The sequence below is a fragment of the Echinococcus granulosus genome (genome assembly GCF_000524195.1).
Source record: "Echinococcus granulosus chromosome Unknown EG_S00017, whole genome shotgun sequence".
Classification (NCBI taxonomy): Eukaryota; Metazoa; Platyhelminthes; class Cestoda; order Cyclophyllidea; family Taeniidae; genus Echinococcus; species Echinococcus granulosus.
The window spans coordinates 25,955-39,808 of record NW_020170397.1 but is presented as its reverse complement, the minus strand read 5'-3'; the positions used below and the strand labels follow the sequence as shown (position 1 = coordinate 39,808).

The 13,854-nt window shown below is 41.1% G+C and overlaps 2 protein-coding genes across 2 annotated transcripts in view; one reads left to right on the top strand and one right to left on the bottom strand. All coding sequences in view use genetic code 11, as the record gives it.

The window, feature by feature from the left end:
- EGR_03276 (hypothetical protein) overlaps positions 1 to 3,714 on the bottom strand; it is a gene marked incomplete at both ends in the record, with an annotated part of 38,864 nt that extends 35,150 nt beyond the window's left edge. Inside the window, 3 exons of the mRNA XM_024492525.1 lie at positions 1,467 to 2,029; positions 2,806 to 3,078; positions 3,160 to 3,714. Coding sequence (XP_024352926.1) covers positions 1,467 to 2,029; positions 2,806 to 3,078; positions 3,160 to 3,714 — 1,391 coding nt within the window. The remainder of the gene's footprint in view (positions 1 to 1,466; positions 2,030 to 2,805; positions 3,079 to 3,159) is intronic.
- Positions 3,715 to 11,733: 8,019 nt separating this feature from the next.
- Positions 11,734 to 13,854, top strand: part of EGR_03275 (Ras-related protein Rab-3) — a gene marked incomplete at both ends in the record, with an annotated part of 4,310 nt that continues 2,189 nt past the window's right edge. Inside the window, 4 exons of the mRNA XM_024492524.1 lie at positions 11,734 to 11,940; positions 11,973 to 12,091; positions 12,458 to 12,582; positions 12,891 to 13,031. Of these exons, the coding sequence (XP_024352925.1) occupies positions 11,734 to 11,940; positions 11,973 to 12,091; positions 12,458 to 12,582; positions 12,891 to 13,031 (592 nt within the window). The remainder of the gene's footprint in view (positions 11,941 to 11,972; positions 12,092 to 12,457; positions 12,583 to 12,890; positions 13,032 to 13,854) is intronic.

Sequence of the window (13,854 nt, the reverse complement as noted above, 5' to 3'; positions counted from 1 at the left end):
GCAGAAGTATTTAACGCCGCGATGAACTAGTGTTTTGACCAAAGAGATAACAGTGCTATCTCCACACCGATGCCGAAGTAAAGAAGACTACCAAAATGGTGCACTCGCATAAACGACAACGAGCTGAAGTTGCCATCCCGTTAATTCCCAAACGCTAGAAGTAACGAAAGACAAACGCAGTTTGCACTCAAAAGTCTCAAGTATTGCCACTTTCGTCAAAAAAGGTAATGAATTCCTCAAAAAAAAACACTTCTGTAACTTCGTTCGATACCCTGAATGCCAGAGGAGGAGACGCAGAAACAAGTTGCACTCAGGCGAGTTACGTGACTACTTATGCCAAGGAAATTGGTCGTTTTGTAAACGACTATACGCTTTTTTTCAGAAAAGCCAAGAAGCAGCCGTTGATTGTAGCTGATGATAATGAAAGTGTGGGTCAATGGCCCTCCTGTGCAAATTTATTCGTGTTAAGAAGTTCAGGTAGTGCGAAAAACGTTTGGTATGAGAGTGGATAGCCGAAGTTGCAGGAAAGCTAAATATGACAGCCTTGCGTTCTGTCATTCATGCCTAAGCCCTTAGTGGAGTAACCTAACTGAACGCACTAGAACACGAAGCACGTTACGGTACACGGCAGCAGCGCGACAACTCTTACGCGTTTAAAACGAAATCCCGAAGATTGACAATCCCCAACCCTGTCCTTACTTGATTTTGTCACCTTCAAGCAAATTGTCTGTAATGGTAATCCCAGAAACTTCCGCTTAAGATCCCCATGGAGAAACAATTCAGAGAAGAGTAAACCACTGTACACATGTTAGTCTTTCTTTACCTCAGAACAAAAGGACTACTAAAAAGGCCACCAAAATAATTGCTTTTATAACTGACTGAATCCAGTCACAAATATGCGATTTGGCTTAATCTTGATGCAGTTGATGCGCATGATAATAAGGACAAATCAGGTGTGGAAAATCCCAAGGGGCGGGATGATTGCCCCAGTAAGCTGCTTAAAGTTGTTTACCACTGAATGAAAATTGCGGGAATTTACGGTAACAAAGGAGAGGACAACTTTCGCAGACTAGTAGCGGTAGCTATAAAAAGACATTAAATTCACTTAAGCGGCGTGCGTAGCCCTAGAATCGCATTATCTCTTGGCGAAAACAGCGTCAATTTTGTTGGAAATACTTAAAGAATGGCACAAGGATGTGCACTACATCTGCTGGTTTGTATGGCTTGGGTAGTTTAGCATCACACTTCCGAGCACGCAGTCTTCTACATTTTAAATAATTTCCAATTTTTTTTTTCGCATAAAAGATTAAATTATCAAAAGTAGTCTGGATGCATCTTTATCCCCCTAGATAATATTGCCGAAGAGGAAGAGTTCCAAGTAGAGTTAAGAAACGGAGCCACCATAAGAGAGACACAAGGCTAACCAAAGACAGGAACTGAGCCCGTTAGCTTATTAAAGTACTAACCTGGCATTGGAATTAACTGTATAATTATTTTCCTCATCAATAAGACTGTTAACCACACAGGTGATCTTTTCATAGGGCACCCGTGAGGCCAACTTGAGTAGCGAACTGGGCCCCTCCTCCGCTGGGTAGACGGGGAAAGCGCGGACGGTAAGCCAAGAAACGCCCTCCTCCTGCGTACTGTTAACATAAAACGGTGGCTGCGGAATCGAACGAAAATCGTCGCCCCGAAACCATGCCGCTATTTGCACCGGTCGACCAGCAGACTGTCCACCATGGATGGGGCGATAGAGGCAGGCTAGACGGGCCGGATAGCCTTCAATGAGACGCGGCTGTGGCTCCGCTAGCAAAGCCATTCGATCGCGGTGGGAGGAGCGCTCTCGCTCCATCCCTAGGCTGCCATAGACTGCGGAGTAGTCCACCCCACCCCCACCGCCGCCAAAACCGCCGTTACGAGCCTCTTGGTCGTAAAAAAGCGGTTCTGTAGAAGAGTTGTGCAGCTTCACCTTGACGTTAATTGGTTCATAGAGAGTCCAATGGATTTCATAGTAGGATGGGTGCCCCTTCTGCAAAGTTGGGCCGGAGAAAAGGTGCTATTTAACGCTTGAAAACAAACTTCATGAAATAAAAATGCGATTTTTAAGAAGATAACACATTCAGTCCTTCGCTTACACAAGCTGAATTTATAACCCTGCGAAAATAATACAGAAGCTTTGGATAAGATTACGGCGTCAATAGTTAGTGTAGACATCCAAATTTCTTTGAAATTATGCCATTTAATTAACACGCTCACTACCAGAAATATGTCTGGGTGAAGAAATGACTATTATGCCCCAGGTATTTGACTGCCATTAATTATTTTCACCAATTCAAAATCTTCTCATAAACTGAAAAAGTAATTATCCTTAGACTGAGATTCGACAGCTCTTTTATAATTCCACATGCAGCCATGTTCTGAAAACAGATCAAGTGCAACGGCTTGTCATAAGTTATTTTGAGCGATCGGATATGCATACTGTGCCACTATACTAACTCATACACAGTAAATTAGTCTAAACGAGGATAAAAGTTAACGCAAAGGGAATGACTAAAAATTTCCCAGTTATTTTAACCACAAAAGTTTAGCAAATTTTATAGACATCAACGAAGACAATAACTAGTGCAAGAGCCAGCATGGAGTAAAATTTTCAACTAATTGTCCACAAATGAAAAAAATGATAGCATAAGAAACCGACTTAACAGAATAGGATACCTGGAAGATTAAACAATGCTCATTCATTTTAAAAATAGCCTTACTCTAGACGTCTTTTGTAGTTTATAAATCAATTTCCTAGTATCTGACCTTATTATGCCAAAGGTCCTGCATCTCAAACTTGCACCAGAGTTTATTCGGTGCTTCGGGCGAAAATGGATCGAGGATGCGAACCCAGGATAAGTTAGGGCCAATCTCCACATTGTCATTGGAAAATATGCCAGATTCGTTAAAAGAAACGGTCCTACTTGGAATCGCATCTCTGGGTAATACGGCTGCAAGATCTGAATCCGGTGGAATTGGTTCACGCCACTCCCATGCGAGAACGCGCTGGGCTGATGTCAAAGGGCAGTATAAAATAACCTGAGATAATCAAGGGTATCTGCATTTAGTACAAATGCAATGCGCTAAAGACAAGTTTTATTTTAATAAAACCCAGCTCACCTCATTTGCACGATCGGAAGGAAACATTTTGAAAAACTTGATCATTCCAGCAGCAAGTGGAACGGCGGGAAGCCCACTTGAACGGTTGATGGCAAAATGTTCTACGGGGTGAACGCTGAGAAACACATCTTGCGAATTCGCTTCACCATGGCACCTATAGGTTCCGGTATCTGAAAGGCTTGCGTTATCAATTCGTAGAATTAGTCGGCCTCGATCGTCCTGCATCGAATACACGGATGTTGGAGCATTAAATTTGCTAGACAAATGATAACTTGGTCGAAGCGGACTCAAATTATATACGGATGTGACTTCCTTCCTCAAATTCACTGAGATTGGATGAGGGCCAACTTCTCGTCCAGAATTTTTTTGGTCACTTTCATAAGTCCATCTAATTCCACCATTGCAAACAAAATACGCATCGTGTCCCACAATTACAGAAACATTCGGTGCAGATTCCAGGAATATGTACCTTTTTGGAATTTGGGAACAAACATATGAGACAAGGAGGGAGTTCGTCACACAAAGCAGAAGCACCGCTATTAGGCGCCGCCCCATCTGAAAATAATGAAGATATGCTGTTTGAAGACCCGGCGCTTCACAATGCATGGAAAATGGTCAGTATAAACAAATTAAAAGGAGGGTAAGCTGTCTCCCATTTACCAGTCTGAATAGCCTAATTTAATAAAATGCATTAAATATGCTTAAGTGATGAACCAATTTTTATGCGAAGAAACCTGATTCTGACTAGCGCTACTAAGCACAATATTATGCAATTTTAATTGCCTCAAATATTACGAATGCCTATTTTAGTGTTTTCGAAATCGCATTTTCAAGCTGTTAAGAAAAAAGTTTTTATTTTTCTTCTGAGCTAAAAATTTTGCTTTACAAACCAGCCTCGAATGCATAGTAAGCCATGTCAACTTTGAAGGAATTAATTATTAATGCACAGAATAGCTGAGAGGAGGGGTAGGGGGTGTTATAGCACTTGATCTAACTGGGTTTCAAATGCACCGGCCCTTTATTTTCCCAGCTGTTGATGTGACTGCAGAGCCATGGCAATAGCCCCCACCTCCGTATACTGGAAATCTACCTTTAAAATGTCATGACTTACCAAGACTTTTGAAAAGACTTAGAACATGACAGCAGTGGAAGGGGCAGACAGATCGGATCCCAAACAAAAAAATGCCCCTCTCAGTCTGGTCGATTACTAGCCCCCACCTTCGCAGAGGGTGGGTATCAATTTGGGAGGGCTGAGAATGCCAAGCTTTTGGTGGAAGTGTTTGCTAAGCTCTCCAATCTAATGTGCTGTAAAAAAGTTTACCTAAAGCCTAGCCTATTTTAGGATCTTTTGATTTGGAAAAGCAATTGATTGGTTTGTTCTCTTTTCCTCTATTGTTTGAATGAAATCCAGCTGGATGAATAAAGAGTGCCTAAATGCAAGCCCAAAACTAAGAACGAATAGCAGCCCTGTAAAGCCACCCCAAATACAATGTTTTATAAAATAGGTCTGCTTTTAAACAAGTGATACTACAAATAACGATCGAGATACAAACTACACTTGTTGTCTACCATTGTCTTGCCTTGATCGAAAACATCCCAGTAACTGGCAAATTGTTTAAATTCAAAGTTCTCCTTTACATTGATATGGTTTAAAGAGGACTTGAGGTACAATACCTAGGAGTAAATTAAATGATGAATTACGAGTAGACAAAGTGCTTAAGTGCCGCAGAATTTCCGACAGGTATTATGCGTAGACTATTTATATCCTTTTATCCAATGTTTCCCAAAACAACTAACTTGTGGTAAACCAGTAACTTATGGTGATTATGTCAGCAATCACCCCTTTTCAAAGACATTCAGATTAGTCAAGTAAATTTTGCCTGAGAAGAGGCCTTCAATTCTTTCACATCTGTGGGGATTCATGAACCCAGGTCCTTTGAAAACTTACGCTTCTCGTTTTAACACATTAATTTTTTATTTTACAGAACCGTTTTGGCGCAAACAATTGACTTTTTTCAAGGGATGGTATAAGACAGAGCGTGGTACTTGTAATAAAAATCTCATCCGTTGTTTGATGGCTTCAAAGTCGCAGAAATACCTTACGACGGGTACGGAAATAAGTACTACTTTTAATCTTCGGTCTTATCATTACAACACAAAGTTTATTTTAAATTTTAGAAGTTACCAAGTTAGACCGATTTCTACTTATTAAAAATTAGCCAAACTTTTGGGCGCATTCAATTGTACCTGGAACCCACCTCTTCCAATTAACAGAAGTGTGATTGGCCACCTTCTTCCTCGTTGTAAAATCTGTCTTCGCTTTCATCAACAACTTCCGTGGCACTTTATATCTTGCAAGGCAACAGAGGTGTCAGGTTGTCATCACCTTCGGCGTCGCCATCTTTAGCATTCTGCCGAAGTGGTGTTCTGGCCAATCTCATGTCCGGATTTTACGACACTTTAGAGCCAAGGTTAACCTTCGTGAAGGCACCGGAGTGAATTTGAGATGGTCTATGACCAAGTAGTGTCCCTAAAATATTAGCAGGGCTTTTCTTGTCATCGTAGCACATCTTAATGGTAAAGATGTTGGATTGTCTGGAAGAATGGCAGATAATCTTCAAGTGTTGTCACGTTAAATTTGACAGCGATTATGAAGTTTAGATTTTTTCCTCAGTGCGATAGGTAGGCAAAGCCAAATCCATCCTGGCCATATGCACATGAAGTATTATCATTGAAGCGATCCTCTCTTTGGTTAGTCTCAGTCTCCGTTAGTTTTCATAGGTAGAAATTTTTGTGGTCTTCGCCTGATGCACTTCGCTGTGATTAGGAAAATTTTGCATTAGGTATTTCCCAATCGACAAGTAGATAAGTCAGCAATATTTTGTTAAGTTTAAATGCAAACTAATAGGTAAAGTTTGTTGAGCTTTTTATTTTAAGCATATAAACAAAGCACCGACTCAGGTGACTTGTCAGCATAAGTCGACTTGTCTACTGGTTACTCAAGTAATCCGGGTGTCACGTGTCAGTTCGAATGATGCGACAAAGCGTAGACGGGAGACCAGGTTACCAATCAAGACACAAGAACCGCTCATGAAGAAGCTCGATTTCATTCAGGAGGTGTCATAGGTTCGCGTTGTCGGTGAAGGTCCGTTTGTGGTGCAATGCAAGGGCACTTCGCCGCAGGAATACCTTCTAGCAACCCATGCCGAAGCATTTACCGGCACGCAATGTACAGTGAGTTGACCATTAAGGATATTTTAAAAATTTTCAGTGGTGGCTATAAGCCCACCTATTAACCCGATTTTGTGTCTGTTGCTTAGGCTAAAGGAACCGGACAATGCAGAACACTTGCAGTTCCCATGATTACACGCCTTCAGGAGGTGAGGAGCCAGCCACTAAACTGCCCCTTCAACATTACACTTCTCAATTTCAAATTTTCTGGGGATATTTGGGGTGATTTACCGAAATCCCATGCCATCGCTCCTCCTGTCCCTAAGATGTCCACATTAGAATGTGAGGACTCTATTCAGTAAAACCATCTTACCACATCTGACCACCGTGAAATGCTTCCAGAGTGTTAGAATAAGGAGGCTCCTAGAAACTTGTTAAACATCAAAATGAGGGCATTTTTCTGCGGGTGAGGGGAACCTTTAAATGCTTTGTTACAAGTCTAGGAGGTTGATGAAATTGTAAAGGCAAAGGATGCTAATCCTCTAAAATAAAGCTACTTCTTTACGTTTTCTTTGTCGAATATGGTCAGAATAAACCCCACAGGTGCTGTATCACTCAGTCAAGTTATTAAAGCTCGAGAAGATGTAGATAAATTCTGCAAAATTCGACCAAAGAGTCAAGTGTGTAGCCAATTACATCAACGGAGCTGTAAATAATACGGCGGCTATTCCTATCATAATGCCTCATTTTTGTCAGTGACGTTTGTAGACATTACTTGGGAAAAATTTGATAAAAATACACTTTTTTTTAACGTCCCGGCTAATTGAGAGATTGCAGACATGGATGAAAATCCATGATATCGCTGTACCGACTGAAACCACAGAGATTGAAGACCTTGCGAAGCCGTGGCACGTCGCTGTTACTCCATGGTCTCCTCAACTTGCATAAAGCCTCCATTATTCCTCTTGGTTACTCCTCTACCTCGGTTGTTAGGAGGCATTGTGTGAACTACAATAAGTCGCCAGGGACGATCAGGAATTGCTGATGAATTTGCATCATAGAAGGAGGGGAGAATGTTGCCTACCGATGACGGTGTACACAGTAGATCTGATCAAGGCTTGTGAATATCTCGTCCTCTTCAAATAAGTCATATTGACTACAGGGTCAGTTTAGAGGTAGTGTTAAAGTCTATACAATGTTTTATACCCTAGTCGTATTTTGTGTAGAAAAATTTGCCTAAAAAAAGAGGGCGGAGTTACCTCTGATCCTGACGCAAGTGGTTGTGTTCAGAGATCCGTAGTAAGTATTCCCTGAAAACCATTTTGATCATCTTCCATCATTGGCCATTGCTACTGACTTGACATCGCGTTTCCACCTGAGTTTGTTGCTGAAAGAGAAGGGAAATGAACCATACTAGAGGCGTTCAAAACTTAGATATGTAGAGAAAAAAAGTGAAGACACTTTAAGGGATAAAAAACTGTAAAACAATTTTGATAGAGGATGAGTTATTGCTGTGGTTAAGCCATCCTACTCAAAGCTGCATTAGCATCTGGTGTGCGTGGTTATTCATGAATTCAGCGTGTTGCCTTCGCCGTTGCCACGGGGAGTCATCGCTTGGGCAATTTGGTCACACAGCAAGAAATATTCTGATGTGGCATTCCGCTTACTAAATTTCCTCAAGAACAATTCCTGAGTTTGCAGGTTGAGAACGAACACGACTAGGATCATCACTGCCGGCTGCATCAAAGATAACTCCGAGCTGGGAGTTAAAAGCCCTCTTTCTGGCACTCAAGGGACATTGTATTCTTAAATGGTGCTTTGGTGCGTCACCACGGACCCTGTTGGGTCTCCGATTCGAGCAGCCAAGATGCTAAGACCTCAGAATCGGAGGTTTGGAACACAGTGTATGTGTAGATGTCCGCTAGCCGGAGTGTTGAGATCTCGACCTTAAGGCGAGATCTGTGAAGTGTTTGTAGAACGTTCGAAAAGGAAGCTTCTCACCGCCGAAATAGAAACGCTTTTGCTGCGACTATGGACTTCACCAGCACCTTCTTCGCCACAGGGTACTGTAGGAATGACTACACTACCGTCTGGATCTACGGCACTCAAGTGGACTGTCCACGACATATACGCCGGCAGCACGTTCCGTAGTGCCCACGTGGCACTTACAACGATACCTCTTATCATCTCAGTAGCGGTGGCTTAACTTGACACCTATTTTATAAAATTTATCCTCTTTGATGCTCTTTGGCTATTTTTTGAAGGCTGAATGAGATCAATCGAAGATGGTGCGGCTTCCTTACTTAGCAGAGGGAAGGTTCTCCCATTAAGGCGTCGAATTTGACCGGCAGTGATGTTGGATGGAAATGCAACAGGCGGTACTATTAGCAACATCTCCAATCGACATCCATCAGAAAATGTTTATTTCATTGTTCCGACATTTTGTGAGCGAAATCACCTTTTTTCCTTCCTCTCCTGTGAAATTAATGCTGCTCTCTTGTAGAACCATTGACACCAAAGAGTGAATAGAAATGAACCAAAAATGTTTGGAACTTTCTGTTTCCTTCCCTTCGACCCCCAAGGAGCTGAATAGGCCGCTCAAGTGATTGATGAATGGCGGGAGAAATTTTTCACTCACATCAGCTACGCAGTACAGTTTTACTGTGGAAACTGCTTGCATTGAAACCCAACCCGTTCTTACTGCCTTAGGAATTTAAGAAAACTGCACCTAAAAATAAACCCTCTTGACTGAATTTCAGCTATCGCGTCTTGAATAGTCCCCAAAATAAGTAATAAAGCGATTTGCAGAGAATGGTAATCCATGTCGTAAATTCTAAGTAAGTTGACAGATTGTCATGCCACTTAGTTGGCACTTGAAACATACGGAGACCGCGGAACTCGCGAGGGTAAATGACAAAAAAATGAGAGTCAGCCTCCTGCTTACTCGTCTCCTTTCCCAACTGTGGGTCCTCCCTTTACATTTCAGGTATTTTATAATAATGCTACAAAAGTTAGGTTAATAAAGGAATAAAATACTAGGCTTTGCTTGGCCTTTTTAGTCCCAGGAATGGTGAGGAACGTAAGGCTTGATGCGGAGGAGCTCGGCATTCTCAAGTTGATGTGGGATCCACCATAAAAACCTCCGGGGAAAACCACAAGTACTCCTGGAGGTATTCACATCGAAATGAGCGAGATGACCTTAAAAAGGGAAACACCGGACACGGTCGTAATGCTTGAAAGAATAGCTTTGGGCATGCTCTCCTGCACTGTTCAGGCATTCAGCATGGTTGGCAGCGATCTAACGAAATCGGGGCCGGTTAGCCCATCCATTGCGATGACCGTGCCATCAACAGTCCTGCCGCCAGCTCCACCGGTAAGTATTCAACAGGTGGATGAAACAACCTTCAAGTTTGAATTACAAACTTCAAAAAAGGATGAAGTTCTTGGATCAGTGGTTGGCATGGATCAAGAATTGAACCTCTCTTTCTACGTGCAGCAAGCAGAAGGACCTATTTTCGTAAAAAAATTGGTAAGTTGCCTCATCCTTAATTACCTGGTTAGCTTATGACTTGTTTAGATTCATAAATAGCTAAGAGGTATTAATGTGAAGAGTAAGGCACTTTTGGCCACAATTCCTTCTGAGGAACCACAAACCTAAGGGCTGAGTGTACCGGACAAACTGGTTGCCTTCTCGCAAATTTGACACCCCATCGGTCCTACACACTGGACATATAACCCTTTTCCTCGTTGATTACAGCACCACAACTCATCACTTCACTACACCCGAAAAAGTTTGTTCGGTTAAGTTTTGTCTGCTACTACTAATAAAACCTGTCCCATATAAGCTATTCTAATGCAACCCACGTGAATGTTTATAAATAAAATGTCGTATAATGACAAGCCTTTAAAATTGCTTAAATACACTTTACGTCTTTACGGCAGTCAGTCAGTTTGCCAGCGCAAGAATCCACAAGTAGTGGAATCACGAGTGATCCCCCGGGCAGGAGCACCACCGCTCAGATTACACGTTCGACTTCCAATGTGTTAAGCTATTTTTTCTCGATAAAAAATAATATAAATAAGAAACGTTTGTTTTTTTTTATTTGATGATTTCTAGATACACATGCAACAACACCAATAATGCAAAACTTCCTTCCTCAAAGAAGGAGGTAGGTTTGTTTTAAAATGAGAAAAAAATTATAACGCAGCCGACCACCCCACTCAGTTTGCACTTTGCGTTCTATTTGTGAAACTGAGACAAATAACCCACACAGCAAAACGAGAGGCAATTTTAAGCGTTTACAAATCAGAAAAAAAACTCGCAGACTGAGTTTGGGCGACCCCCATCGTGGTCGTTACTAGATCCATTATGTTGATGACGCTCGTCGGAGCGGCCATTTGAAGGTTTCTGAGATGGTGCAAGACGAATATTCAAAGCATGTTTATGTAGGTTATAAATAGCAACTGCAAAGTGCTATTATACACTGTCTACCCCTTCACATAATTATCGCCCTTTTTATTTATTGTAGAGACTGTCCTGAAGATCAAATATCAGCTATCAGTGCACATACAGGTCGTTCAGTACAAAACAAACAATTGATTTGCCGCGGATTGTGAGCATTGCAATAAAATTGTTTGACTTGGTGGAAGGGAAATCCTGCTTAGTTGCAAATGTATCGCCCCCGTATAATGTCATAGTGGAATTCATTAAATAAACAAAGCGGGTTTTAAATACCACAGAGAACAAGACGAAGATGATGCGACACATCATTGTAATACTTAGTTTGTTTTGATGTACCCTTCAGGGGGAAGGCAAGCAGGAACTTCGAATCTCGTGACCGGATCGTCCTCTCCCGTACCTAGTGACTGCAGCTCCCCTCCTTCTTGAACATTGTATTTTCCCTCTCCATCTTGCCACCTTTAATAAATATGTTTAAAGCGAATCAATCGGGCTTGTCTAAGAATGCTAGGAATAGGGGAGCGGAGACCGATGAGTCTCGCTCCACATTATAATCAGTACAGATATGGATGAGGCGGTAAATATATGAAAATTGAGCTTCAAATAACTAAACCCTCAGTAGTTAAATACCAATTTGAAACAAATATTTTATTAATTTAAAATTTGTTACACATTATCAGGAATTAACAAATATGTTACAGTAAAAATCTTTGACTAAATTAATTAGGTGTAAACAATGTGATTACTTCGTTTTGCAGTCGAAAAATCGCACAACAGACCAGATTTTAACAAATAAGTTTAAATATTAGGCGCTTTTGCAGGACTTAAATAATTAACAGAAAAAAACTAAACGACATTTTGTTTTAGCTAGTCGAATTCCCCTGATTGTAATCTTGTGAGTCACGCGCTCTGTTTGGGCTTGTCAAATTAGGTCTAAATCAGGAATGAGCGCTGCAAAGGATGCTTCGGATCAGAATTTTGACTATATGTTCAAGATTCTCATCATAGGCAACTCCTCAGTTGGAAAAACTTCATTTTTGGTCCGCTACGCTGAGGACAGCTTTACATCCGCATTCGTATCAACCGTTGGAATTGACTTTAAAGTAAAAACGGTTTTTAGACAAGACAAGCGAGTAAAATTGCAAATTTGGGTAGGCTAAAATTTTGTTATTACTTGGGTTAGGATACTGCTGGTCAAGAACGTTATCGAACAATCACAACGGCCTATTACCGTGGTGCCCTCGGGTTCATTCTAATGTATGATGTCACGAACGAGGACTCATTTAACGCCGTTAGAGATTGGTAATCATCTAAAATGATCTAATTCTTCTGTATGCTTCACTCCTTTCAAATGGATGGATTATATCTAGTTTATAGTAACATCCATGCGAGATTTTATTAGTGCTAACTTTCGCCATTGACCAAGAAGTGTTTTTAGCTTTGCAGCTTTTATCCGAATACAATATGCCACATTTGCTTGTGAATATAATTGTAATTGGTCTTTGTCTGTAAATTGCTTTCGGTTTTTGCATATGATCCCTAAAATGTAGAGAATCTTCTAGGCTTTTAGGCTTTACACAGAACACTTTAGTTCCATTCTTAATTCATCGAACAACACTCCTAGCTTTTCCCATGGAACAGCTTTTGATTAACTATTTTTTTTTGAAGGGTTACACAGATTAAGACCTACTCTTGGGACAATGCACAGGTCGTCTTAGTCGGCAACAAATCGGATCTTGCCGCGGAGCGTCAAATAACAGCAGAACGCGGGCGTGCACTTGCCGACACTCTTGGTGATTTGTTTTTATGCCTTTCGGTTTTTAAATCATAAATGACTAACCTGTTCTTGCTTTATCCCTTAGAAGTTTTATTTGATTCGAGTAATATCATTAAATCTCACAGTGAGAGCATTACTTTTCTCCTAATGCTGCCTAGGCCATAAAATGAAAATTGCAGTGGAAAATCCTCATTTATGTACAAGATTTTAAATTAATTCGTACACACTCATACGAATGTAAGTCTCATATGTGCACACCTAATCACTCGCTTCTCGAAGCGTTGGCACTATTCTAAGGGTTGATTAATCATCATCAACGCATAGGCCTGAAGTTCTTTGAGACCTCGGCGAAAGACAATGTCAATGTGAAGGCTGTCTTTGATTTGATGGTGGATATCATTTTGGAGAAGGTGGCCGAAACCTCGGATCAAGACGGTGCAATGGCGGGTTCCAATGCTCCCGGAGGTGAGTCGTTGATTTTAAATGAGTGCTGCACAGTTTTTTTGTATTTTAACCCGCATCTCTCCTGTGTTAGCAACAGTAAAATGAGTCACACTTGAGACACGTTAGAGCCAACGTACATGCGTGTGTATTTGGTGTTAATTTTTGTGCGCGCAAACGGTGACAGGAGCAGAATTTGTCAAATATACCACCTATATTCTTGTACTTGTGACATAGTATCGACTCATCTGGTATATGAGCAGCGCAAATTCAGGCACTACGAAACAGAGCTTTGCATTCTGGACATACTATGGGTTGCGATGTTTGCTCTTTGCAATATCATTTTGCATCCAGGCGGATCTCCCACGTCCAGTTTATCCTACAGTTAGCTATTCAACAAACGACCACAATTTTCGATGGCTATTTTCCCGTCTCAGAGGCGACTAAAATACCTTTCATCTCTATTCATTTGCATCATTAAGTGAATCTCCATCCCAATAGTCAAAATTAATGGTTTACTAAACAAGACTTGGAGTTAACCTACCTGGACACTTGCACGAATTTCTTAAATTGCGAGGGAAGACTAGGGTTTGCTGATAGCTCAACAGACTTTTATGCATGCTCTCAAATCAGCACAAAATATCCTCTGCTTGTATCGAGGGGAAAGCGACAATTGTAACCCAATCTTCCTATCTATTCCTGACTTCAAATGGGCTTTTTAAAATTATTCATGTGGATGGATGGTCTTTGTAGTAAATTAGTCAAATGACAACCGAAGTGACTCGAAAATAGTTGCCTAGTGCATCATTTAATAAAAGTAGATGCCAAGATTTGTTTAACCTTTTTC